Source organism: Bos indicus x Bos taurus, chromosome 13, assembly GCF_003369695.1.
Source record: "Bos indicus x Bos taurus breed Angus x Brahman F1 hybrid chromosome 13, Bos_hybrid_MaternalHap_v2.0, whole genome shotgun sequence".
NCBI lineage: Eukaryota > Metazoa > Chordata > Mammalia > Artiodactyla > Bovidae > Bos > Bos indicus x Bos taurus.
Window position 1 is genome coordinate 71,471,032 of NC_040088.1, and position 25,274 is coordinate 71,496,305.

Genomic DNA, 25,274 nt, shown 5'->3' on the forward strand with positions numbered 1-25,274 from the left:
TTTACAAAAATACAAACAGAGATGGGATATTGATTTTCTGGCTCCTTCCTATGAACTTGGTCTGAGTCCCAGCCACCTTCCATGCAGTCTGTCGCTAATTTTTCCTTTCTGTGGGAGACTGCATGGTGCGTGTGAGTCTATGCTCTGGAGCTTCCAGGAGAGGGGTGGTGGGTGATCACTCCCGGAGGGAGACTGCAGCATACACAGATATATCCAGCATACACAGCTTTGTTACAGAAAGCCGGTACACTCCCCTCAGCACTCCTCCTTTTCCCAAATGCAGGACTTTCCTCAGCAGCCTCTAGGCCCTCGCGAGTGTTGCTGGATCCCAGCCGCCGGGCTTGGCTTTGCGGGCCCCTGATCTGGATTGGCTTCAAGGGCTGGGCCCTGGCCAATCAGGAGTGGGAATGTTGTCTAGGGGGCGGGTTTTTCCCCTCGCCTCCCTCCTAAGGCCTCTCACCTCCCGGGCGGTGGGTGCGCGCCGGAGCGACCTCCCTGCGGCCGCGGCCCCTGGACATCCGGCTCAGATCTCTGGGCCCCGGGGCCCTGGTGGGACATGGCCTGGGCCGCTGTGGCAGCAGCAAGACTGGGCCTCGGCCGGGCCTCTCCGCTCTTCCTCCGGCGCGGCTACCAGACAGAGAGGGGTGTCTATGGCTACCGGCCGAGGAAGCCCGAAAGCCGGGAGCCCGAGGGCGGCCTGGCGCGCCCCCCAGGTCAGGATGGGGCCTGGGCCGGTGGGCGTGGCGGCTGAGGAGGCAGGGGGTCTTATTTCTGGGCCCGGGGTGGGTGCTTTTGAGGGTTGGGACTTCTGGGGGCCTCAGTGTGCGAGCAGGCGGGTGGAGAGGAAGGGGAGGCCAGGGAGCAGAGAGGGATAGGCCTGCGTCTTGTCAGGGTCCGGGTCACAGAATGGTTCTGTGAACTCTTGTCTTTTCCATTCCTTGGTCGTAAAACGTGTGAGAACTTAGCTGTTTGCGGAGGCGGGGCTACAGGAAAAGTTCTAAGATAGCCCAGCTCCTGGAGTTCACCCAAGGATACACGTTTTCCAGGGCTGTCTCCAAAGCCGATGTGAGGGGGATCTTTGGGGATCGCGATGGTGACTAGGGTGAAGAGGGCGTTAGTGTTCTCGGACCTCAGCATGGTATTTATTATCCATTCGTCTCTTCTGTTTAGCCTCTTTAGGAGCTTAAAACTTTTTGCTGAATTCAGAACTATGCTACTCGGGTTTTAATGGATTAGGAGACGGGAATATCAGTTTTTGGAGGATCAGTTGCATTCTCATGTACAAGAGACCAATTTTGAGTATTTGGTTTATGCTCCAAAATTATTGTATGTTTATTCATCCTCACAGAATAGAAGATGAACACAGATTGGTCGTTAGAGGAAGGTCACTTGGCATTTTTAATTTTTATTTGTTGTTATTTGCTGTGCCATGTGGCTTATGAGATCTTAATTCCCTGACCAAAGATTGAACCCTGGCCCTGGACAGTGAGAGTCTGAAGTCCTAACCACTGGACCACCAGGGAGGTCCCATTTTATATCTTTGGTCCAGTTATTGGATTAGCAATTAGGATCCCTTCATCATCTAAACACCTGACCTTTGAGTAGTAGATCACATACTGAAATCTCAATATTGTGTTCTTGATCTCAGGAAACATTCAGAATAAAACTTCATTTCTCTTTCTTGAGTGCAACAGGTTTCTTTAGGAACAGCATTTTGGTCAGCTAGATGACTAATCCCTTGAGAGTAAGACTATATCTTATTTCACTTGACAAATGGAGTGTCTAATTTTGCCTGTCAGTTTCCCTCAAACTGAAGTGTGCATTCAGATCACTCTGAATGATGTTTAAAAGGCTAGTTCCCAAGCTGCCCTCCCTTGCCTCACCCTCATCCCAGTTCTCATTCAGTGGCCTGAGATGAGGTCCAGGAATTTGTATTTTTATGTCACACTAAGTGATTTTCTTTTTTTCTTTTTCTTTTTTTTTTAGTTTTACCAGTTTGTTGCTACCAAACTGTCACCCTCCACCCTCATGCACACAAGCTCAGTCATGTAACCCCATGGACTGCAGCCCACCAGGCTCCTCTGTCCATGGACTTTTCCAGGCAAGAATACTGGAGTGGGTTGCCATTTCCTTCTCCAACACTAAGTGATTTTCTAGCAGGAGGTCTGTGGCCACTATGGCCAAACATTGTTATAGTCAATAAGGGATGTATATATAAGATATGTTTGTCCAATAGAGCTTGGTCACATGTCTGTACATCCTTGCAAGGGAGATTAGAAAGCATAGTCTTTCTTCAGGGCGGCCACCTTCCAGCTAAAAGTTATTTTGAAAGAGAAGAGGAAAATAGATGTTGGAAAATAACTAGTATCACCACACTCAACCCCTTTGGCCATTTAAATACTCTAAGGTTTTCTTCCCACACAGAGAATGTATTCACAAACCCTACTGAAAATGAACACAAGGCAGCTCCCACGTCCAAGGTACACAGAGAATGTATTCACAAACCCTACTGAAAATGAACACAAGGCAGCTCCCACGTCCAAGGTACACAGAGAATGTATTCACAAACCCTACTGAAAATGAACACAAGGCAGCTCGACGTCCAAGGTACACAGAGAAATGGGAGGAAGTGTAGTCAAGTTATGGTGCATTCCTCCTCCTCCTCCTCCTCCATATGTTTATCTTGGCCAAGCAAGTATCAAGGCCAACATAGGATGAATATACCTCATTTATTAAGGTTTTCACTGTAGTAAGGCTTCAAAGAGATCTTGAATTTGTTTCTAGTGACCTTTTTGGATGGCAGTGGTTTCAGGAGTTAAAATTTGACCCATGATATGTGTCCTTTGTAGTTGGGTATTAGTGAAAGAGCTCGTACTTTAACCTCTGTAAACCTCAGCTTCCAGGTAAGCTTGAGTTCTATTTATCAACAATCCTAAATTGAAACGGAGGTGGATTTCCATACACAAGGGCTTCCTTGGTGGCTCAACAGTAAAGAATCTGCCTGCCAATGCAGGAGACCTGGGTTTGATCACTGGGTTGGGAAGATCCTCTGGAGAAGGGAATGGTTACCCACTCCAGTATTCTTGCCTGGAGAATTCCATGGACTGAGAAACCTGGTGGGCTTCAGGCCATGGGGTCACAAAGAGTCAGACACAATTGAGTGACTAACACTTTCACTTTTCACACTTTCCATACACATTTTAGAATTATTTGTTCTAGTTCTGTGAAAAATTGTTGGTATTTTGATAGGACTTGCACTGAATCTATAGATTGGCTTCGGAAGTATGGCCATTTTAACAATTCTTTAATGGATCTTCCCAACCCAGGGATCGACCTCAGGTCTCCTGCATTGCAGAGGGATTCTTGATCATCTGAGCCACCAGGGAAGCCCAGGGAAGTCTAAACATTTTAAAAAAATATCTAATGTCGTAAGATTTTCCCCTGTTTTTCTTATAAAGCCTCCAGTAAAGCCTCCTATTATTTCTCTCTCTCTCTCTCTTTTTTTTTTTTTTGGCCACGCACTGCGCGGTTTGTGGGATCTTAGTTCCTCCACCAGTGATTGAAGCTGGGCCTTAGCAAGTGAAAGCACCAAGTCCTAACCACTGGACCACCAAGGAACTCCCAAGGCTCCTATTATTTCTAATATTCAACACACCTACAACTTCACTTCAGCTACTAAAACTCATTGCTAAGATCAGTAACCACTGAACATTATTTGGAATCTTATAGGCCCCATCTCCTAATCATCTCTAAATTCCGCCATTTCCCCCAATCCTTCATAATGAAATTTTATACCTATGAATCACCAATCCTAAACTGTTGAATTTCTATAATATAACAATAAACTATCAGCAATAGAAATTAAGGAAACAACCCCATTAACTGTAATATCAAAAAGAATAAAATTCCTAGGAATAAACCTGTCTAAGGAGGTAAAAGACCTGTACTCAGAAAACCCTAACCCTAACCCTAATTTTTTTTAAAACTATAAGACACTGATGAAGCAAATAGAAGATGACACAAATGGATGGAAAGATATACAGTGTCCTTGGATTGGAAGAATTGTTAAAGAATTGTGGGTAGCCTATTGATTCTCCAGCGGATCTTCCCGACCCAGGAATCGAATCGGGGTCTCCTTTGTTGCAGGTGGATTCTTTACCAACCGAGCTATCAGGGAAGTACACTAAAGTACAAATAGTTCAAATTCCAACTTCTTCATTACCTCTGTCACTTTCTGCAGATCACTTAACCTGTTTGGGCTTCAGCTGACTCTTCCGCAGATAAAATGCACTTGTTTATGTTTCAGCCTGGTGCTGAAAGTTGGTGCTCAGAAAGTGGGGCCGGAAAAATATACACTTGTCCAAATTTCAGCCTGGAAACTTGGAGCCTACAACCTGAAATATGCACTTGTCTATATTTCAGCCCAGAAATTTGGGGCACAGAGCCTGTGGCCCAGAATATGCATTTGTCCATATGCATTTGTAACATTTGCACAACTGTTAAGATACTTAGCTCCTGTGTCATCCATAATGTGTGTCCTGAAGACCACCCCACACTTAGAGAGTCTCCAGAAGGGACTCACATCACATAGTGTATGGCTGGACTCCTGGCTGAGGTTTAGTAGGTGTGATGAGGATGCACAGCTGGACTGTAATGGAAAAGGCACAGGAAGGGTCTGGGGGACCCGCTGTGCCGTCTTCCTTCTGCTCTTTTTCTTATGGTGGTCACACACTATGCCCTTCTCTTCAAGAAACACAGCAACAGATGTGGTGTTCCTGTGAGAACACTTTCCTGTTCTAACAGGGAAGCCTGTTAGAGACTCAGCACCCAGAGTTTTTATTGGAAGAAGTTCATGTAAGCACCCTCTGCATGTACCAAAATCCCAGGTTCCCAGAAGGACAGCAGGTGTTCAGCTTAAATCATCTTGTTCACACAAGCAGTCTAGGCACAGTTGTTGCTAAGTCGTGTCCAATTCTTTGCTACCCCATGGACTGCAGCACCCCAGGCTTCCCTGTGCTTCACCTTCTCATGGAGTTTGCTCAAATTCATGTCCATTGAATTGGTGATGCTATCTAATCATCTCATCCTCTGTTGCCCTCTTCTTCTTTTGCCTTCAATCTTTCCCAGCATCAGGATCCTTTCCATTGAGTCAGCTCTTTGCATCAGGTGGTAAAGTATTGGAGCTTTACCGTCAGCATCTGTCCAGTGGAGAACTCAGTGCTTCCATTGCCACAGGCACAGATTCAGTCCCTAGTCAGAGAACTAAGATCACATAAGCTTTGTGGCATGGCCCCCCAAAATATAAATAAATAAATAAAGAGCTCTATTGGACATGTTCACTATGAAAAACTTAGATAATATGCTAAGCAAGGAAAATTGGGAATTTTGACATAGAATCATCACTAACTTTTTGGTCTATTTCCTTTATACATATGAAATATATATGCAAATGAAGAGACATATATGAAGTATGTAGGTGCTAATATGCTAGATACATTTTGTCATGAAAACATATAGGTACAATACACATTTTAACACAGCTCAGGCTCATATGATATATAGTGTCTTTTAGTCTTTTTTTCTTCTAAACAAATTGGCACATCCAATAAGCATTCTCCTACAACATTATCTGATGATGATTTTTGGCCAGAGGGGATTAGTCATCAGCACTGTGGCATGTCCCTCAGATGACTGGGGTTTGTAGAGGGTTAGAGGACTAACAGGAGGGAAAGATCAGTGAGGAATGAGGCGTTGTTGACTCCACCCACCCTGCTGGAGGGGCGTGGGTGTGGGTGATGAGTAATTGCACCATTTACTGGTGTCCTCAGGGGAAAACAGATTCCTATGAAGACTGGAGTATAAGGAACGTTTAGGGAAGAGGTGAAAAACATAGGGAGGTCTGTTAATCACAGAACGGATGGAATTCTAGACGTCACAGTGGAAGGATCTAGGAGGTAGAGAGGGAAGAGATACGGGGTTGGGTCTGGAGGAAATGGCAACCCACTCCAGTATTCTTGCCTGGAAAATTCCATGGACAGAGGAGCCCAGCGGGCTACAGTCCATGGGGTCGAAAAGAGTCAGACACGACTGAGCACAGCAGCAGCAGCAGAAGAAACCAGAGTAGTGAAATAAAGAGTCTGAGAGGAAACAGATGGTGAGGATGGGTGGAGGATGTGCTCCGAAGTGGGAGGGGAAGAGGCCTCTCTCTCTTCAAGAAGAGTAGGTGCTATGTATTCTTTGGGGTGAACAGCATCCTTTTGTGCCAACTCCCCTATCCGTGTTGTAGACTATCACTAAAAGCTTGGATTTTCAGTGAGAAACTGAAGCAGTGATCTCTTAACTAGATGTGGTTTGCTAAAGAGAATGTTTTCACAAGAGGGCTAGTAGGGGACTTCCCTGGTCATCCAGTGGTTAAGACTCTATGCTTCTAATGCAGGGGGCCCAGGTTTGATCCTTGATCAGGGACCTAAGATCCCACATGTGGTGCGGGTGTGGTCAAAACATAAAATACATATATATATATATATATATTTATTTATTTCTATTTATTTTTACCTCTGCTGGGCCTTAGCTGCTTTGTGCAGGCTTTCTCTGGTTTCCGAGAGCAGAGGCTACTGTCTCCTTGGAGTGCTTGGACTTCTCACTGCGGTGGCTTTTCTAGTTGCAGGGCACAGGCTCTAGGCGAGAGGGCTTCAGTAGTTACAGCACTCAGGCTCAGTAGTTGTGGCGCAGGGGCTTAGTTGCTGCGAGGCATAAGGAATCTTCCTATACCAGGAATCAAACCCGCGTCCCCTGCATTGGCAGGCAGATTCTTATCCACTGTGCCACCAGGAAGTCCAATAATAATTAATTTTTTTTTAAAGAGGGCTAGTAAACTGTGGTGAGAATGGTGATAATAACCCTGTATATTTACCATTAACTTAATTCCACTAAGGATGTAATTTTATAGATGATATTGGAAGTTGTGGTCTTGAAGGATTTTCTTCCAAATTTTAGAAGGGCTTACATGTGCAAAAGGGAAGAAAAGCAGCTTTTGGCTCAATATAAAATCATCTAAGATTAAAAAAAATTCATCTAAGATAGAATTAGATTCATTGAAATACAGTGATTTCCCCTTTAAGAAGAGGTTGGAGAATGACTCATTTAAGGCTACAAATAAGGTTTTTTTTTTTTATTATGTAGTAATAAGATCATTTCTAAGGTTTTTTTCCTGGTCTATGATTTCATGAGTCTATAAAATGTGTACCTGGAGGACGTAAGGAAGGAAATGTAACATTGATTTTGCAGTTTAAACTATCTCTGTTTTTTTTTAATGTACAATATGAAAAACTCAAATAATAATTAAGAGGACTATAATTATCCATAATTAAAATTATAGTATTTTAACAGTTTTTGAGGTGTTTTCTTTTAAAATCTATCCATGTGCATAGTTATTTCCACAAATGTGCACCCATAATTCTGGTTCCCTCTGGTTATTTTTCAGTGACTTTTGCTCTCAGGAGATAAATTTAAGGAAATAAGTGTGCTTTCCTGGATTCTGCTAGTTTTTAATCCTGGAAACCACTGGCAGCTGTGGTGGGTAGGAACCGCATGTTAAAAATGTCCAAAGCCGCAAAGGCTTCTTTGAAAACTGATTTTGTGATTTGTGGGCATTTCCTAAACTGTATTGTTCTATTGTTGTTGTTGTTGTTGTTTTTCCACTCAATCAGTGGACCATGGCCTTGCCAGGTTGGTGACGGTGTATTGTGAGCATGGGCATAAAGCTGCCAAAATCAACCCACTCTTCACTGGTCAAGCCCTGCAGGAAAATGTGCCTGAAATCCAAGCCCTGGTGCAGACTCTGCAGGGACCCTTTAATACCACAGGTAAAAGCCATCAGCTGTCGACTGTCCGTGTGCCAGTTAACTGCCAGTGAGGCGGGACTCCTTTCTCCGTTCTTGAAGAACTGCAGTCATGCCTGCTGGAGCTGAGGCTTCCATGGGTGTGAGGAGACAGCAAGGGGCACATTCGGACACTGTCTGGGAGAGTAGTGTTGAGGTTCTAGAATTGTCTTCTGACAGGGCCCATATCCTCTGTGTTCAAATCATATACACAAATGGCCATATTTTTAGTTTTGCCTTTAGAAAAATCTGGATAACCAGTGATGATGACCCAAGTTATTTAGAATGAAATGCTCTGAATTGAGATAAGGATCTTGGTATGTTTTATATTTGGTTGACTATTCTTTAAAGCGACCCTTTTGATTCCATTTTGTAGGATTATTGAACATGGGGAAGGAGGAGGCCTCTCTTGAGGAAGTCGTTGCCTATCTCAACCAGATCTACTGTGGGCAGATTTCTATCGAAACCTCTCAGCTTCAGAGCCAGGAGGAGAAAGACTGGTTTGCCAAGCGGTTTGAGGAACTGAAGAAGGAGGCATTTACCACAGAAGAGCGAAAACACCTGTCAAAATTAATGCTAGAATCTCAGGTATAAAGTAGCAGCTAATATCAAAGGAATTGTTCAGCTCTTTTTCTCCAAAGACATATAAATATTGAAGAGAGGGAGTTAAGACATGAATGGTTTGAATGTAGCCACAATTCCCCCATGGCCTCAACACAACAGATAGTGTAACACACACCACTTTATTCTGAGTAGAAAGAGGTAGCTCTCCAACCGCCAGAACTGTTGGTTCTCCTCAGAGTCAATACTTTCTATGTATTTTGTCTCTTCCCTTCGTGAAAGTGAAAGTGTAGTTGCTCAGTCATGTCTGACTCTTTGCGACCCCACAAACTGTAGCCTACCAGGCTCCTCTGTCCATGGGATTTTGCAGGCAATAGTACTGGAGTGGATTCCCATTTCCTTCTCCAGGGGATCTTCCCAACTCAGGGCTCGAACCCAGGTCTCCTGCATTGTAGACAGACGCTTTACCGTCTGAGCCTCTAGGGAAGTCTAAAGAGGCTCTTCCCTTCATAAAAGACTGCAAAGTCCTTAAGATCTGATTCTTCTTTTAATTACCCGAAGGGATTAAAAAAGGCAAAAGGAATACATGTATATGTATGGCTGAGTTCCTTCACTGTTCACCTGAAACTATCACCATATTGTTACTTGCCTATACCCCAACACAAAGTAAAAAGTTTAAAAAACATTTTAAACAGGTAAAAAATTTTAAAAGAGAAAGGAACTAGACATGAAAGAGGCTCTCAGTATAGATTAATAGGATTGAGTGTCCAGGACTGTGCACAGGACTTGAGCCTATCAATATGACAAGCCCCTGCCCCCAGTAACATGGGTGGATGGCTAGTTTGCGGCCCAGATGAAATACTATAGAGCCCTGAACTAAAACTCAAGTCCTGGAAAAGGCCTGGCCTTCTGAGGGGATTCCTCCTGGGGTGAGCTCTTCTAGCGCTGGGGTGTTTCTTCAGTGTTCCCACTGCTGCCTGGTGTCCTCGGCAGGGATCTCTTGCCAGCCTCTGAGTAACTTCTGTTCATCTCTGGGGTCTGCACTGAATAGACCCTGTTGTAGCTGCTTGAAGCAGTGCGGGGGCTCCTTAAATGTGTTTGGCTTTGACCCAGGTAGTCGGCTCTCCTGTAACTAGCGTGTCTGATGTGGTGTTCCACAGGAGTTTGACCACTTTTTGGCCACCAAGTTTGCCACAGTGAAGCGATACGGAGGCGAAGGAGCAGAAAGCATGATGGGCTTTTTCTACGAGCTGCTGAAAATGGCGGCTTACAGCGGAGTAACGGATGTTATTATTGGGATGCCCCATAGAGGGAGGCTGAACTTGCTGACGGGCCTTCTGCAGTTCCCTCCAGAGGTAAAAGGCCTTCTGTTTTTCCCACCAGTGATGTGCAATTGACTGAAACGGAGTAAAGCCGATGGTGATAATCGCTTTTAGAAAACTGACTGAGCATATGAGCCACTGGTCCAGGAGACAGCTTCATTAATTGATGAAAACTGATGCTGTTGGACCTGGTGTGGGTTGATTTTCCTATATCTCTTTACAGGAATTCTTTCTTCACTCAGGAAAGTTAAAAGTTAGTTTGTTTCCCAAGGATGATACAAACAGATAAATTCTGTTTTTTGAAGCATGCTTGCCCTATTTCATAAAAATCATTCAAACAAACATAAGATCTGTGCAGTTTGATAAAATTTCATCTTCCAGAAAGTCATTTTTACCTTCTACTTATTTGCAGATTATAGTTGATAGATTGTATGAAACTAATAAAACATTGCTATCTCAAGAGATCCTCCAAAGTGAGTAGTTTTATTGGTTATTGGATCTTTCGTATTCTTGTTCAGTCCGACTCAGATGCTCTGTAAATCTCGAAGCACTTGAGGGTCAGGGCACAATATTCAATGACAGGGAACATCAGAGAGACCCAATGCCTGATAAGGTTATGTCAATTATACATGGGTAAACCTTACCGCTATTCTTGGCCAGGAGGTTAAAAACAAGTATAAATGCTAGGTAGTTCCTCAGGGGTTCAGTGGTTAGGAGTTGCTGCTTTCACTGCCAGGCTTTGGTTCAATCCTGGATCAGAGAACTAAGATCCCACAAGCCATGTGTCACAGCAAAAAACAAACAAAAAATACCATATGACCCAGAAACTCCACTTCTGGGTATCAGATCAGATCAGATCAGATCAGTCGCTCAGTCGTGTCCGACTCTTTGCGACCCCATGAATCGCAGCACGCCAGGCCTCCTGTCCATCACCAACTCCCAGAGTTCACTCAGATTCACGTCCATCGAGTCAGCGATGCCATCCAGCCATCTCATCCTCTGTTGTCCCCTTCTCCTCCTGCCCCCAATCCCTCCCAGCATCAGAGTCTTTTCCAATGAGTCAACTCTTCGCATGAGGTGGCCAAAGTACTGGAGTTTCAGCTTTAGCATCATTCCTTCCCAAGAAATCCCAGGGCTGATCTCCTTCAGAATGGACTGGTTGGATCTCCTTGCAGTCCAACTCCTGGGTATATATTTGAAGAAAACAAAAGCACTAATTTGGAAAGATACACGCACCCCAACGTTCTTCAGTTCAGTTCAGTTCAGTCGCTCAGTCGTGTCCAACTCTTTGTGACCCCATGAATCGCAGCACGCCAGGCCTCCCTGTCCCTCACCAACTCCCGGAGGTCACTCAGACTCACGTCCATCGAGTCAGTGATGCCATCCAGCCATCTCATCCTCTGTTGTCCGCTTCTCCTCCTGCCCCCAATCCCTCCCAGCATCAGAGTCTTTTCCAATGAGTCAACTCTTTGCATGAGGTGGCCAAAGTACTGGCAGTATTATTTATAATTGATAAGATACAGCAACAACCTAAGTGTCCATCAACAGATAAATAAAGATGTGGCATACACACATATAATGGAATATAACTCAGACATAAAAAATAATGTAAATTTGTCATTCAGAACAATAGGAATGGACTTGCAAGGTTTTATGCTTAGTGAAGTAAGCCACACAAAGCTAAATACTACATGTTATCACTTATATGTGAAATCCAAAACATAAACAACTAATAACTATAACAAAAAAGAAACAGATTCACAGATAGAACAACCTAGTGGTTACCAGTGGGGAGAGGGAAAATGGGAAGGGGTAATATAGGGATACGGGATTGAGAGAGATAAATTACTTTATAAAAAATAAATAAGCTAAAGGCTATATTGTAAAACAGAGAATATGGCCAATATTTTATAGTAACTAAATGAAGTAAAATCTCTAAAAGTTTTGAATCACTATGTTGTATACGTGGAATTTATATAATATTGTAAATCAACTATACCTCAATCCAAAAAATTTTCTTAATTAAAAAAATACACATGATGTCATGTCTGGGGGCCAAGTTTTACCTTTTTTGTTTATACTTCAGTGTTTCTGATGCTAAGAGATCCTTAATCAGCTTTGAAAACTCACTGTAGAAAAGGTAGAATACAACAGAATAAAATGATTGACAGATGGAGGTGTGCTTTGACACCTGTAGAAATTCTTAAACCAAAAATTTGTCTGTATCCCAGACAAAGCAGTTACTCAAAAGCACAGAAATGATTATCAATGACTGTACTTGTGAACATTCATTGGGTCATAGAAAAAGCAAGAGAATTCCAGAAAAACATTTACTTCTTCTGTATTGACTATACCAAAGCCTTTGACTGTGTGGATCACAATAAACTGTGGAAAATTCTTAAAGAGATAGGAATACCTGACCACCCGACCTGCCTCCTGAGAAATCTGTATGCAGGACAGGAAGCAACAGTTAGAACCAGCCATGGAACAACAGACTGGTTCCAAATTGGGAAAGGAGTATGTCAAGGCTGTATATTGTCACCCTGCTTATTTAACTTATATGCAGAGTACATCATGTGAAACGCTGGACTGGAGGAAGCACAAGCTGGAATCAAGAATTCCAGGAGACTTATCAACCTCAGATATGCAGATGACACCACCCTCATGGCAGAAATCGAAGAATTAAAGAGTCTTTTGATGAAAGTGAAAGAGGAGAGTGAAAAAGCTGGCTTGAACCTAAACATTCAAAAAACTAAGATCATGGCATCTAGTCCCATCACTTCATGGCAAATAGATGGGAAAACAATGGAAACAGTGACAGACTTTATTGTTTTGGGCTCCAAAGTCACTGCAGATGGTGACTGCAGCCATGAGATTAAAAGACCCTTGCTCCTTGGAATAAAAATTATGATCGACCTAGACAGCATATGAAAAAGCAGAGACATTACTTTGCCAACAAAGGTCTGTCTAATCGAAGCTATGGTTTTTCCAGTAGTCATAGATGGATGTGAGAGTTGGACCTTAAAGAAAGCTGAGCGCCGAAGAATTGATGGTTTTGAACTGTGGTGTTGGAGAAGACTCTTGAGAGTCCCTTGGACTGCAAGGAGATCAAAGCAGTTAATCCTAAAGGAAGTCAGTCCTGAATATTCATTGGAAGGACTGATGCTGAAGCTGAAGCTCCAACACTCTGGCCAGCTGATGTGAAGAACTGACTCATTGGTAAAGACCCTGATGCCGGGAAAGACTGGAGGCAAGAGGAGAAGGGGCCAACAGAGGATGAGGTGGTGGGATGGCATCACTGACTCGATGGACACGATTTGAGCAAGCTTCAGGAGTTGGTGATGGACAGGGAAGCCTGGCATGCTGCAGTCAATGGGTCGCTAAGAGTCAGATACAACTGAGCGACTGAACTGAACTGAAGTGAAGCTTGTGAAAATCACATTTCTTCCTATCCTGTGAGTTTGTATGTTCCTATTTGCAGTGAGGGCAATAAGAAGCTTTTGGGTCATTTAAACCATTTGGCCAATTGAGCATAACATACCGTCCTTGGTAGTTTGATTTGAGACCCAGCTTTGTAACCAAGAATCTTTTAACCTTTGTAGCCAAGTAATTTTTCTTGCTCATCCTTTTTTTTTAATTCTCAAACTCCTAATTTATCCCTCCTCTTCCTCTTTAGTAACCATAAGATTGTTTTCTATGTCTGTGCATCGGTTTCTGTTTTGTAAATAAGTTCTCCTTTTTTTTGTGTCTGCATTGCTCAACTTGTGGGATTTTAGTTACCCGACAAGAGATTGAGCCTAGGCCATTGGGAGTGAAAGTGCAGAATCCTAACCACTGGACCACCAGGGATTTCCTATATCATTTCTTTAGATTGCACACACAAGTCTTTTGTCATTTTCTGTCTGATTTACTTCACTTAGTATGATAATCTCTAGGTCTATCCATGTTGCTGTGAATGGCATTATTTCATTCTATTTTGTGGCTGAGTACTGAGTGACTTCACTTTCACTTTTCACTTCTCATGCATTGGAGAAGGAAATGGCAACCCACTTCAGTGTTCTTGCCTGGAGAATCCCAGGGATGGTGGAGCCTGGTGGGCTGCCATCTATGGGGTCGCACAGAGTCGGACACGACTGAAGTGACTTAGGAGCAGCAGTATTCCATTATATACATACCATATTTTCTTTATCCATTGTCCATCAATGGACACTTAGGTCCTTTCCATGTGTTGGGTATTGTAAATAGTGCTGCTGGTGGACCCTGGGGTGCTTGTACTAATTAGAGTTTTATATGACAGATATATGCCCAGGAGTGGATTGCTGGGTTGTATGGCAACTGTATTTTTAGTCTTTTAGCTTGTTCATTTTTAAAATAGATAGTAACACCTATCTCATAGAAAAGGATGAAAATGAGGTGACAGAATGTATGCAGAGAAGTCCTTTGAGAATCGCGAAATATAGTTTCTTTTTTTAATTTTAAAAATCAATGATTTATCAATTACTCATTATATTTTGTAAAGAGAACATATTTAGAATCTTTAATAGCACTTTGTTACTTTTCATGTTCAAAATATCCATACATTTTTCACAATTTTGAAACTAAAATGGTACCAGAACTTACATAGATGCTACAACCCGAGAATCGCAAAATAGTGTCTTAGATGTCACTTGAGCTAAGTAGTGAATGTCATCCTGTGACTAAATGGGATGAAGTTCTTATTTTCCTTTAATTATAAAAGTTATAAGAATAATTCTTGTTAGCAATTCATGTATTTATATACTTGAATAATTCAGTAACTCAAATAATAGCAAGTATTCCTGTTAATTTAACAAGAATACTAGTTCTTTTGGAAAATGCATTCTAAAAAGTGCATTTAAGAAAAAAATTTTGCTTATGGCAAGGCAGAGGTATCTTACTGTCTGCATCATGCTGGACTTGTCTTAACGTGTTAGAACTTCATTTGATGATAAACATCTCCAAATAGCTCCGTGCATTCTAGCAGTTACAAGTGTGTGCTTATCTTTAAATAATGCATGGTCACAATATATATACAACATGTGCATAAAGTTTTTTTTAGATTGTGTGATTTAAACAAACCACCTCTTCCCATTTATTTCTTGTGTGTTTACTCGGCTTAGCTGATGTTCCGTAAAATGCGAGGCTTAAGTGAATTTCCAGAAAACATTTCAGCCGTTGGCGATGTCCTGTCTCACCTAACGTCCTCGGTTGACCTGGACTTCGGTGCGCACCATCCCCTCCATGTGACTATGCTGCCCAACCCCTCGCACCTGGAAGCCGTGAACCCTGTGGCAGTCGGGAAGACTCGGGGCAGGCAGCAGTCCAGGCAGGATGGGGACTACTCCCTGGACAGTTCAGCTCAGCCTGGGGACAAAGTCATCTGCTTACAGGTACTGGGAGCTTCAGGAAGTAAGGCCAGAGGTTGGGAATACTGGGAAGAAAAAGTGTCTAATTTGGTAGTTGTCATCGCAGTCCGAATGGGGGTTGAAAAAGAATTTCCAGAGTACTGCAGAAAGGAGTGAGTTTATTAAGATCAAAGAGCAGAGACAATGTGGGCACTGGGAACAGGGCTGGCCGGCACCTCCTGGCAGACCAGGGAGAGCCAATAGGACAGTGTTAGAACAGCCAGCTGGCTCAGCCAGCTTTTGTGGCTTAGCTGCAGAAGGCAATGGCACCCCACTCCAGTACTCTTGCCTGGAAAATCCCATGGACGGAGGAGCCTGGTGGGCTGCAGTCCATGGGGTCGAGAAGAGTCAGACATGACTGACTGACTTCACTTTCACTTTTCACTTTCATGCATTGGAGAAGAAATGGCAACCCACTCCAGTGTTCTTGCCTGGAGAATCCTAGGGATGGGGGAGCCTGGTGAGCTGCCGTCTCTGGGGTTGCAGAGAGTCGGACACGACTGAAGCGACTTAGCAGCTTAGCAGCAGCAGCAGCAGCAGTCAATTTTTATAGCCTCAAGACAAAGAAAATTCCTGCTGGAAAGGTGGTATTAGGTGATCGGTTGCTGCTGCTGCTAAGTCACTTCAGTCGTGTCCGACTCTGTGCGACCCTGTAGGTGGCAGCCCACCAGGCTCTGCCGTCCCTGGGATTCTCCAGGCAAGAACACTGGAGTGGGTTGCCATTTCCTTCTCCAGTGCATAAAAGTGAAAAGTAAAAGTGAAGTCACTCAGTCGTGTCTGACTCTTAGGGCGCTATAATAGGGTGAGCATGGGGTGGGCATTTTTACCTAATTTGGGGTCAGGAATCTTGTTGGTGATGATCAGGGGGGCTTTTGGCAATGGTTACAAAGGGGCTCAGTCAGCTTCAGAGGTGACCTTGGCTCTGGACTCAGTGTCTGTGGCCTTGGGTTAGGATTCCGCAGTCGTCATGACAGGAGACAGCACATGTTCCAGACGAAACTAAGATGAACTTTTGGGAAAAGATTTGGGGGTTGTTTTATAAATTCATAGCAGATGTGAATATCTGCTCACCAGTAATCTCAAGGCAACTGACTGTTTTATTTTTTGACTGATCTTTTTAAAAGTAATTTTTTTAGCTAATTAAAAATATATTTATTTCTATTTATTTGTTTGGCTGTGCTGGGTCATATTACAGCATGTGGAATCTAGTTCCCTGATCAGGGATCGAACCCAGGCCCCCCAGCTTTGGGAGCACAGAGTCTTAGCCACTGGACCACCAGGGAAGTCCCTAGTTAATTTTTTTTATTGGAGTATAGTTGATTTACAATGTTGTGTTAGTTTCTGCTGTTCAGCAAAGTCAGTCAGTTACACATGTACATATATTTACTTTTTTAAAAAGATTCTATTCTCATGTAGATCATCGCAAAGTATTGAATAGTTTCCTGTGCTATACAGTAAGTTCTTATTAGTTACCTACTTTATATATAGTGGTGTGTGTATGTCAATCCTGATCTCCCAATTTATCCCCCCCATCAAGGCAACTGACTTTAGATGAAGGTCTTCACTGTATTTTTCCTTTCTTGAGTTATGAATTAATTAAGGGAGGATGGACTGACATAGCTGCTACTACTAAGAGGAGAAATGTCATTACTTCTATGAAACTGTGACCCTCATGGAAACCACACAGTATTTGTCTAACAAGGCTGCAAGAGTCTGGATTTATTTTATTTGCTTGTTTGTTTGCTTTAAAATGAAAGTCTTTGGCATTAAGGCAAACAAGACAAATGATTAGTGTATTACTTCCTCTGCCCCCCTAGAGCTTCCCTGGTGGCTCAGACGGTAAAGTGTCTGCCTGCAATGCGGGAAACCCGGGTTCGATTCCTGGGTCAGAAGATCCCCTGGAGAAGGAAATGGCAATCCACTCCAGCACTCTTGCCTGGAAAATCCCACGGACGGAGGAGCCTGATAGGCTACAGTCCATGGGGTCCCAAAGAGTCGGACACGACTGAGCAACTTCACTTTCACTTTCCTCTGCCCCCCACCTTTGATAACCCAACAGGTATATTTTAGAGGTGTAGATTGTGGGTCACGTTTTTCTTCTACAAGTACTCGTTTAATATGAAACCTTTAATGCCTAGAGGATAATTAATCCTGGATATCAATAACTGGGTCTTTACACCCAGTGAAAACAGTTAAATCTACAAGACAGTAGAATATTAGTCTACATATACAAATAAATGGGGGCTTCTCAGGTGGCACTAGTGGTAAAGAATCTGACTGTCAATGCAGGAGACATAACAGATGCAAGTTCGATCTCTGAGTCAGGAAGATGCCCTAGGGGAGGGCATGGCAACCCACTCCAGTATGCATGCCTAGAGAATCCCATGGACAGAGGAGGCTGGCCAGCTATGGTCCATAAGGTTGCAAAGAGTCAGACACAGCTGAATCCATTAAGCATGCAAAAATAACTACATTATCTTATTGTTAATTTTCCATGGGCCAGAAACTTTTAGTAAATAAATTGTCAGGTAAGCACATTTGAATTTGATTATGATATAGCATTTCTAAATAGAAATCTTCACATTGTTAGCCATACATTCTCTTCACCTTTCACTTGAATTCGTGAGACTCTAAAATAGTTCAGTTATTCCTTTTCCCAGTACATTAAGCTGATGTTAGGACTGATTTCTGAAGTAAGAGGTGAAAGTGGCATGTTCTTTAAACTGATGAGAAACTGCCCTCTTCTGTCTACTTCGTGTTCCCCAAACATTTTACCCTGCTGTGTCTTGCCTCATTCAAGTTCAACATTCTAATTTATTGTGGAAACCTGAAATCTGGAGTCTATAAAATCATTCTGGGTGAGACTGTAGATGCTACTTTTGCTGTCTGTCATTCATCTTAGTCCTGGACCTGGTGGGATTGTGTTGTCATTTGTTATCGGCTGTGTATTTGATTGAGTGGTTTCTGCTGCCTCCAGAATTCCTTGGGGCTTATGGACCTGACTCCTCAAAGCCTTATGAGCAACAGTGGAGTTTTTGGAGCTTCCCTTGTAGCTCAGTTGGTAAAGAATCTGCCTGCAATGCAGGAGACCTGGGTTCAATTCCTGGGTTGGGAAGATCCCCTGGAGAAGGAAATGGCAACCCACTCCAGTATTCTTGCCTGGAGAATCCCGTGGACAGAGGAGCCTGGCAGGCTACAGTCCATGGGGTCACAAGAGTCAGACATGACTTAGTGACTAAACCACCACCACCATGGAGTCTTTTCTCTCTCTCTTTTTTTTTTTAATTTTATTTTATTTTTAAACTTTACATAATTGTATTAGTTTTGCCAAATATCAAAATGAATCTACCACAGGTATACATGTGTTCCCCATCCTGAACCCTCCTCCCTCCTCCCTCCCCATACCATCCCTCTGGGTCGTCCCAGTGCACTAGCCCCAAGCATCCATTATCGTGCATTGAACCTGGACTGGCAACTCGTTTCTTACATGATACTTTACATGTTTCAATGCCATTCTCCCAAATCTTCCCACCCTGTCCCTCTCCCACAGAGTCCATAAGACTGTTCTATACATCAGTGTCTCTTTTGCTGTCTCGTACACCGGGTTATTGTTACCATCTTTCTAAATTCCATATATATGCGTTAGTATACTGTATTGATGTTTTTCCTTCTGGCTTACTTCACTCTGTATAATAGGCTCCAGTTTCATCCACCTCATTAGAACTGATTCAAATGAATTCTTTTTAATGGCTGAGTAATACTCCATTGTGTATATGTACCATAGCTTTCTTATCCATTCATCTGCTGATGGACATCTAGGTTGCTTCCATGTCCTGGCTATTATAAACAGTGCTGCGATGAACACTGGGGTACACGTGTCTTTTTCCCTTCTGGTTTCCTCAGTGTGTATGCCTAGCAGTGGGATTGCTGGATCATAAGGCAGTTCTGTTTCCAGTTTTTTAAGGAATCTCCACACTGTTCTCCATAGTGGCTGTACTAGTTTGCATTCCCACCAACAGTGTAAGAGGGTCCCCCTTTTCTCCACACCCTCTCCAGCATTTATTATTTGTAGACTTTTGGATCACAGCCATTCTGACTGGTGTGAAGTGGTACCTCATAGTGGTTTTGATTTGCATTTCTCTGATAATGAGTGATGTTAAGCATTTTTTCATGTGTTTGTTAGCCATCTGTATGTCTTCTTTGGATAAATGTCTATTTAGTTCTTTGGCCCATTTTTTGATTGGGTCATTTATTTTTCTGGAGTTGAGCTGTAGGAGTTGCTTGTATATTTTTGAGATTAGTTGTTTGTCAGTTGCTTCATTTGCTATTATTTTCTCCCATTCTGAAGGCTGTCTTTTCACCTTGCTAATAGTTTCCTTTGATGTGCAGAAGCTTTTAAGGTTAATTAGGTCCCATTTGTTTATTTTTGCTTTAAGAAAGTAAATAAAATTAGCGGATGACACATGGCTTTAGCGCCAAGAACCCTAAGACCATGATAAAATGACGCAAGTTATGAATAGACGTTATGTTCTTAGCAGCGCCTCTTCTGTGAGTCACCCATCTCTCTTCCTTGCTTTATGGGTCTCCTTTTACATCATTCACATCATTACCACACAGAAGTCCTATCAGCCAGGAGGCCAAAGAGTGAGGAGTTTTCAGATGCCTGGAACCCCGTGACCCTGTGTGGGCCAGCGTGTGGCTGAGGGCTGGATCTGACAGTGTAGTCTGGTGAGAAATGGCAAGGATTCTGGAACCATGAAAAGCTGAATTCAGATCCTGGCCTTTCAGCCTTCCAGCTTGCTCTTCAGGCTTCCCAGGTGGCACTAGTGGTAAAGGACCCGTCTGTCAATGCAGGAGACATAAGAGACATGGGTCAGAAAGATCCCTTGGAGGAGGGCTTGGCAACCCATTCCAGGATTCTTGCCTGGAGAATCCCATGGACAGCGGAGCCTGGTGGGCAAGGTCCATAGGGTCACAGAGAGTTGGACACGACTGAAGTGATTTAGACTTCCCTGGTGGCTCAGACAGTTAAGCGTCTACAGCTTGGCCTTCTTGCTTGATTCTGTCCCATTGGTTCCCTGGATCTCAGAGGTCAATGGAAGTGTGTTACATTTCCAGATGTTCTGAGGGTTAAATGAGAACTCAGTAAATTCCTTAACCCAGGGGATGGGTTTGACAGGGTGAAGAAATCAGTAGAAAAAAATGGAGGCATCACAGAAGGTTTGGTCCTAGCCTTGTGAAATGCATACTCTTTCTGAACCTTGATTTTCTCACCTGTAAAAGGAACAGTAGAAATTCCTTTCCCTGGCCCCCCACACATGGTAGATGAATGAGTTAATAGAGATAATGTTTATAGTGTTGAGGAGGTAATGTAAGGGTGTGTTATTACTGTTCTTGGATGCTCCAAAATGTCATTCATCTCTGTAGACCCCAGAACTAACACCCAAAAAAGATGTCCTTTTCATTATAGGAGACTGGAATGCAAAAGTAGGAAGTCAAGAAACACCTGGAGTAACAGGCAAATTTGGCCTTGGAATATGGAATGAAGCAGGGCAAAGACTGATAGAGTTTTGCCAAGAAAATGCACTGGTCATAACAAACACCCTTTTCCCACAACACAAGAGAAGACTCTATACATGGACATCACCGGATGGTCAACACCGAAATCAGATTGATTATATTCTTTGCAGCCAAAGATGGAGAAGCTCTATACAGTCAGCAAAAACAAGACCAGGAGCTGACTGTGGCTCAGATCATGAACTCCTTATTGCCAAATTCAGACTTAAACTGAAGAAAGTAGGAAAACCACTAGACCATTCAGGTATGACCTAAATCAAATCCCTTATGATTATACAGTGGAAGTGAGAAATAGATTTAAGGGCCTAGATCTGATAGATAGAGTGCCTGATGAACTATGGAATGAGGTTCGTGACATCGTACAGGAGACAGGGATCAAGACCATCCCCATGGAAAAGAAATGCAAAAAAGCAAAATGGCCGTCTGGGGAGGCCTTACAAATAGCTGTGAAAAGAAGAGAAATGAAAAGCATTAAGAGAAAAGGAAAGATATAAACATCTGAATGCAGAGTTCCAAAGAATAGCAAGAAGAGCTAAGAAAGCCTTCTTCAGCGATCAATGCAAAGAAATAGAGGAAAACAACAGAATGGGAAAGACTAGGGATCTCTTCAAGAAAATCAGAGATACCAAAGGAACATTTCATGCAAAGATGGGCTCGATAAGGGACAGAAATGGTATGGACCTAACAGAAGCAGAAGATATTAAGAAGAGATGGCAAGAATACACAGAAGAACTGTACAAAAAAGATCTTCACAACCCAGATAATCACGATGGTGTGATCACTCACACTTGCCTAGAGCCAGACATCCTGGAATGTGAAGTCAAGTGGGCCTTAGAAAGCATCACTACGAACAAAGCTAGGGGAGGTGATGGAATTCCAGTTGAGCTATTCCAAATCCTGACAGATGATGCTGTGAAAGTGCTGCACTCAATATGCCAGCAAATTTGAAAAACTCAGCAGTGGCCACAGGACTGGAAAAGGTCAGTTTTCATTCCAATCCCAAAGAAAGGCAATGCCAAAGAATGCTCAAACTACCACACAATTGCACTCATCTCACACGCTAGTAAAGTAAGGCTCAAAATTCTCCAAGCCAGGCTACAGCAATATGTGAACCGTGAACTTCCTGATGTTCAAGCTGGTTTTAGAAAAGGCAGAGGAACCAGAGATCAAATTGCCAACATCTGATGGATCATGGAAAAAGCAAGAGAGTTCCAGAAAATCATCTATTTCTGCTTTATTGACTATGCCAAAGCCTTTGACTGTGTGGATCACAATAAACTGTGAAAAATTCTGAAAGAGATGGGAATACCAGACCACCTGACCTGCCTCTTGAGAAACCTATATGCAGGTCAGGAAGCAACAGTTAGAACTGGACATGGAACAACAGACTGGTTCCAAATAGGAAAAGGAGTACGTCAAGGCTGTATATTGTCACCCTGCTTATTGAACTTCTATTCAGAGTACATCATGAGAAACGCTGGGCTGGAAGAAGCACAAGCTGGAATCAAGATTGCTGGGAGAAATATCAATAACCTCAGATATGCAGATGATACCACCCTTATGGCAGAAAGTGAAGAGGAACTAAAAAGCCTCTTGATGAAAGTGAAAGTGGAGAGTGAAAAAGTTGGCTTAAAGCTCAACATTCAGAAAACGAAGATCATGGCATCCGGTCCCACCACTTCATGGCAATAGATGGGGAAACAGTGTCAGACTTTTATTTTTCTGGGCTCCAAAATCACTACAGATGGTGACTGCAGCCATGATATTAAAAGACACTTACTTCTTGGAAGGAAAGTTATGACCAGCCTAGAGAGCATATTCAAAAGTAGAGATATTACTTTGCCAACAAAGGTTCGTCTAGTCAAGGCTATGGTTTTTCCTGTGGTCATGTATGGATGTGAGAGTTGGACTGTGAAGAAGGCTGAGCGCCGAAGAATTGATGCTTTTGAACTGTGGTGTTGGAGAAGACTCTTGAGAGTCCCTTGGACTGCAAGGAGATCCAACCAGTCCATTCTGAAGGAGATGAGCCCTGGGATTTCTTTGGAAGGAATGATGCGAAAGCTGAAACTCCAGTACTTTGGCCACCTCATGTGAAGAGTTGACTCATTGGAAAAGACTCTGATGCTTGGAGGGATTGGGGGCAGGAGGAGAAGGGGACGACAGAGGATGAGATGGCTGGATGGCATCACTAACTCGATGGACGTGAGTCTGAGTGAACTCCAGGAGTTGGTGATGTACAGGGAGACCTGGCGTGCTGCGATTCATGGGGTCACAAAGAGTTGGATACGACTGAGCGACTGATCTGATCTGATCTAGAGGAAGGTGTGGGCTGGAGAGTTCACCAAGGAAAGCAGGGATTCCTTTCTTAACTAAAATGTTCTACTTGTATATACAAATTACTCTTTTAAGGATATTTTCACTGTCATTAAAAAAGTTACCTTCCAAGGATTCTTTCTTCATACGTATTTAAGTCTTTTATTTCTGCTATTAATTAGGGCCACAGTGGTTACCATATCAGATTAATTACAATGGACTGGTTCAAAATTGGGAAAGGAGTATGTCAAGATTGTATATTGTCACCCTGCATATTTAACTTATATGCAGAGTACATCGTGCAAAATTCCAGACTGGATAACTCACAAGCTGGAATCAAGATTGCTGGGAGAAATATCAACAACCTCAAGTATGCAGATGGTAACCACTTTAATGGCAGAAAGTGAAGAGGATCTAAAATGCCTCTTGATGAAGATGAAAGAGGAGAGAGAAAAATCTGGCTTAAAACTCAACATTAAAAAAACAAAGATCATGGCATCTGGTCCTGTCACTTCATGGCAAATAGATGGGAGAAAAAGTGGAAACAGTGTCATATTTCATATTCTTGGGTTCCAGAATTAATGTGGACAGTGACTGCAGTCACGAAATTAAAAGACTTTTGCTCCTTGAAGAAAAACTATGACAAACCTAGATAGCATATTAAAAAGCAGAGACTTCACTTGGCTGAGAAAGTTCTGTATAGTCAAAGCTATGGTTTTTCCAGTAGTCATGTATGGATGTCAGAGTTGGACCATAAAGAAGGCTGAACACCGAAGAACTGATGCTTTTGAGTTGTGGTGCTGAAGAAGACTCTTGAGAATCCCATGGACTGCAAGATCAAACCAGTCATTTCTAAAGGAAATCAACCCTGAATATTCTTTGGAAGGACTGGTGCTGAAGCTGAAACTCCAGTACTTCGGCCACGTGATGCAAGGAGCTGACTCATTGGAAAAGACCCTGATGCTGGGAAAGATTGAGGGCAGGAGGAGAAGGGGACGACAGAGGATGAGGCAGTTGGATGGCATCACCAACTCAATAGACATGAGTTTGAGCAAACTCGGGGAGATAGTGAAGGACAGGGAAGCCTGGCATGCTGCAGTCCATGGGGTCACAAAGAGTTGGACAGGACTTAGCGACTGAACAAATTAATTAACTTTTTTTGCCACACGAAGAGGCTTTTGGGATCTTAGCTTCCCCATCTAAGGGATTGAACCCAGGCCTCGGTAGTGAAAGCACTGAGTCCTAACCACTGGACTGCCATGTAATTCCCCATATCAGGTCATTTTACCCTTTTTTTTCAGATCATGTTATTCTTTTGTTGAGCATTTTGTTTGTTTATTTGTTTTTTTCTTTTTTGTTTTATCAAAACTCCCTTTATTTTTTTTAATTATCAAAGATTGTAATTTTACAGTATTGAGAAATATAGAACAAAATACAATTATTGGAGGATAATTGCTCTACAATATTGTATTGACCTCTCCCACTCATCAACACAAATCAGTGACAGGTATACATACATATGTTCCCTCCCTCCTGAACCCCCCCGCCCCATCTCCCACGCCTCTAGCTTGTCAGAGAACACTGGGTTGAGCTCCCTGTTTTATACAGTAAATTCTCACTTGCTATCTATTTTACATATGGTAATGTATATGTTTCCATGCTATTCTCTCCAATTATCCCTTATTTTTTTACTTAATAACTTTTAAATTAAAATACATTTATTATATAACATTACATAAACTTTATATGTACAACATACACCTTATTGATATAATAGCCTTCTATATAGCATGAAGTCAGTGGCACCCATACTTTCCCCTAGGATCTACAATTCCCCCATTATTTGCTTTCAACTTTTCCAAAAAAAATTGACTCCCCTTTCTATCACCTTCCATTTCCCAGTTTTTTTTTAAGTTCTTTATTGAAGTGTAGTTGATTTACAGTATTGTGTTAATTTCTGCAATATAGCAAAGTGAGTTATTTATACACATATATATACATTCTTTTAAAAATTCTTTTCCATTCTGGTTTATTACAGGATGTTGAATATAGTTCCCTGTGCTCTACAGTAGGACCTTGTCAGGTCTTGTGCTATCATGATCTAGTAGATTTCGAAAGGTTTGGAAGAAGAGCACGTTTCAGAGATTCTCTTAAAACAGTATTTTGCCCTTTCCTCAAAGCCTCCTTTCATTTGTGTA

The 25,274-nt window shown here is 42.6% G+C and overlaps 1 protein-coding gene across 3 annotated transcripts in view; it reads left to right on the plus strand.

Moving 5' to 3' along the window:
- Positions 1–430: 430 nt before the first annotated feature.
- DHTKD1 (dehydrogenase E1 and transketolase domain containing 1) overlaps positions 431–25,274 on the plus strand; it is a 45,743-nt gene continuing 20,899 nt past the window's right edge. For 2 of the 3 annotated variants that reach the window (XM_027560212.1, XM_027560213.1), the window contains exons 1-5: positions 431–713; positions 7,710–7,865; positions 8,257–8,468; positions 9,602–9,796; positions 14,902–15,171. In XM_027560212.1, coding sequence (XP_027416013.1) covers positions 557–713; positions 7,710–7,865; positions 8,257–8,468; positions 9,602–9,796; positions 14,902–15,171 — 990 coding nt within the window. In that variant the 5' untranslated portion in view covers positions 431–556. The remainder of the gene's footprint in view (positions 714–7,709; positions 7,866–8,256; positions 8,469–9,601; positions 9,797–14,901; positions 15,172–25,274) is intronic. The other variant, XM_027560214.1, reaches the window with a different exon arrangement.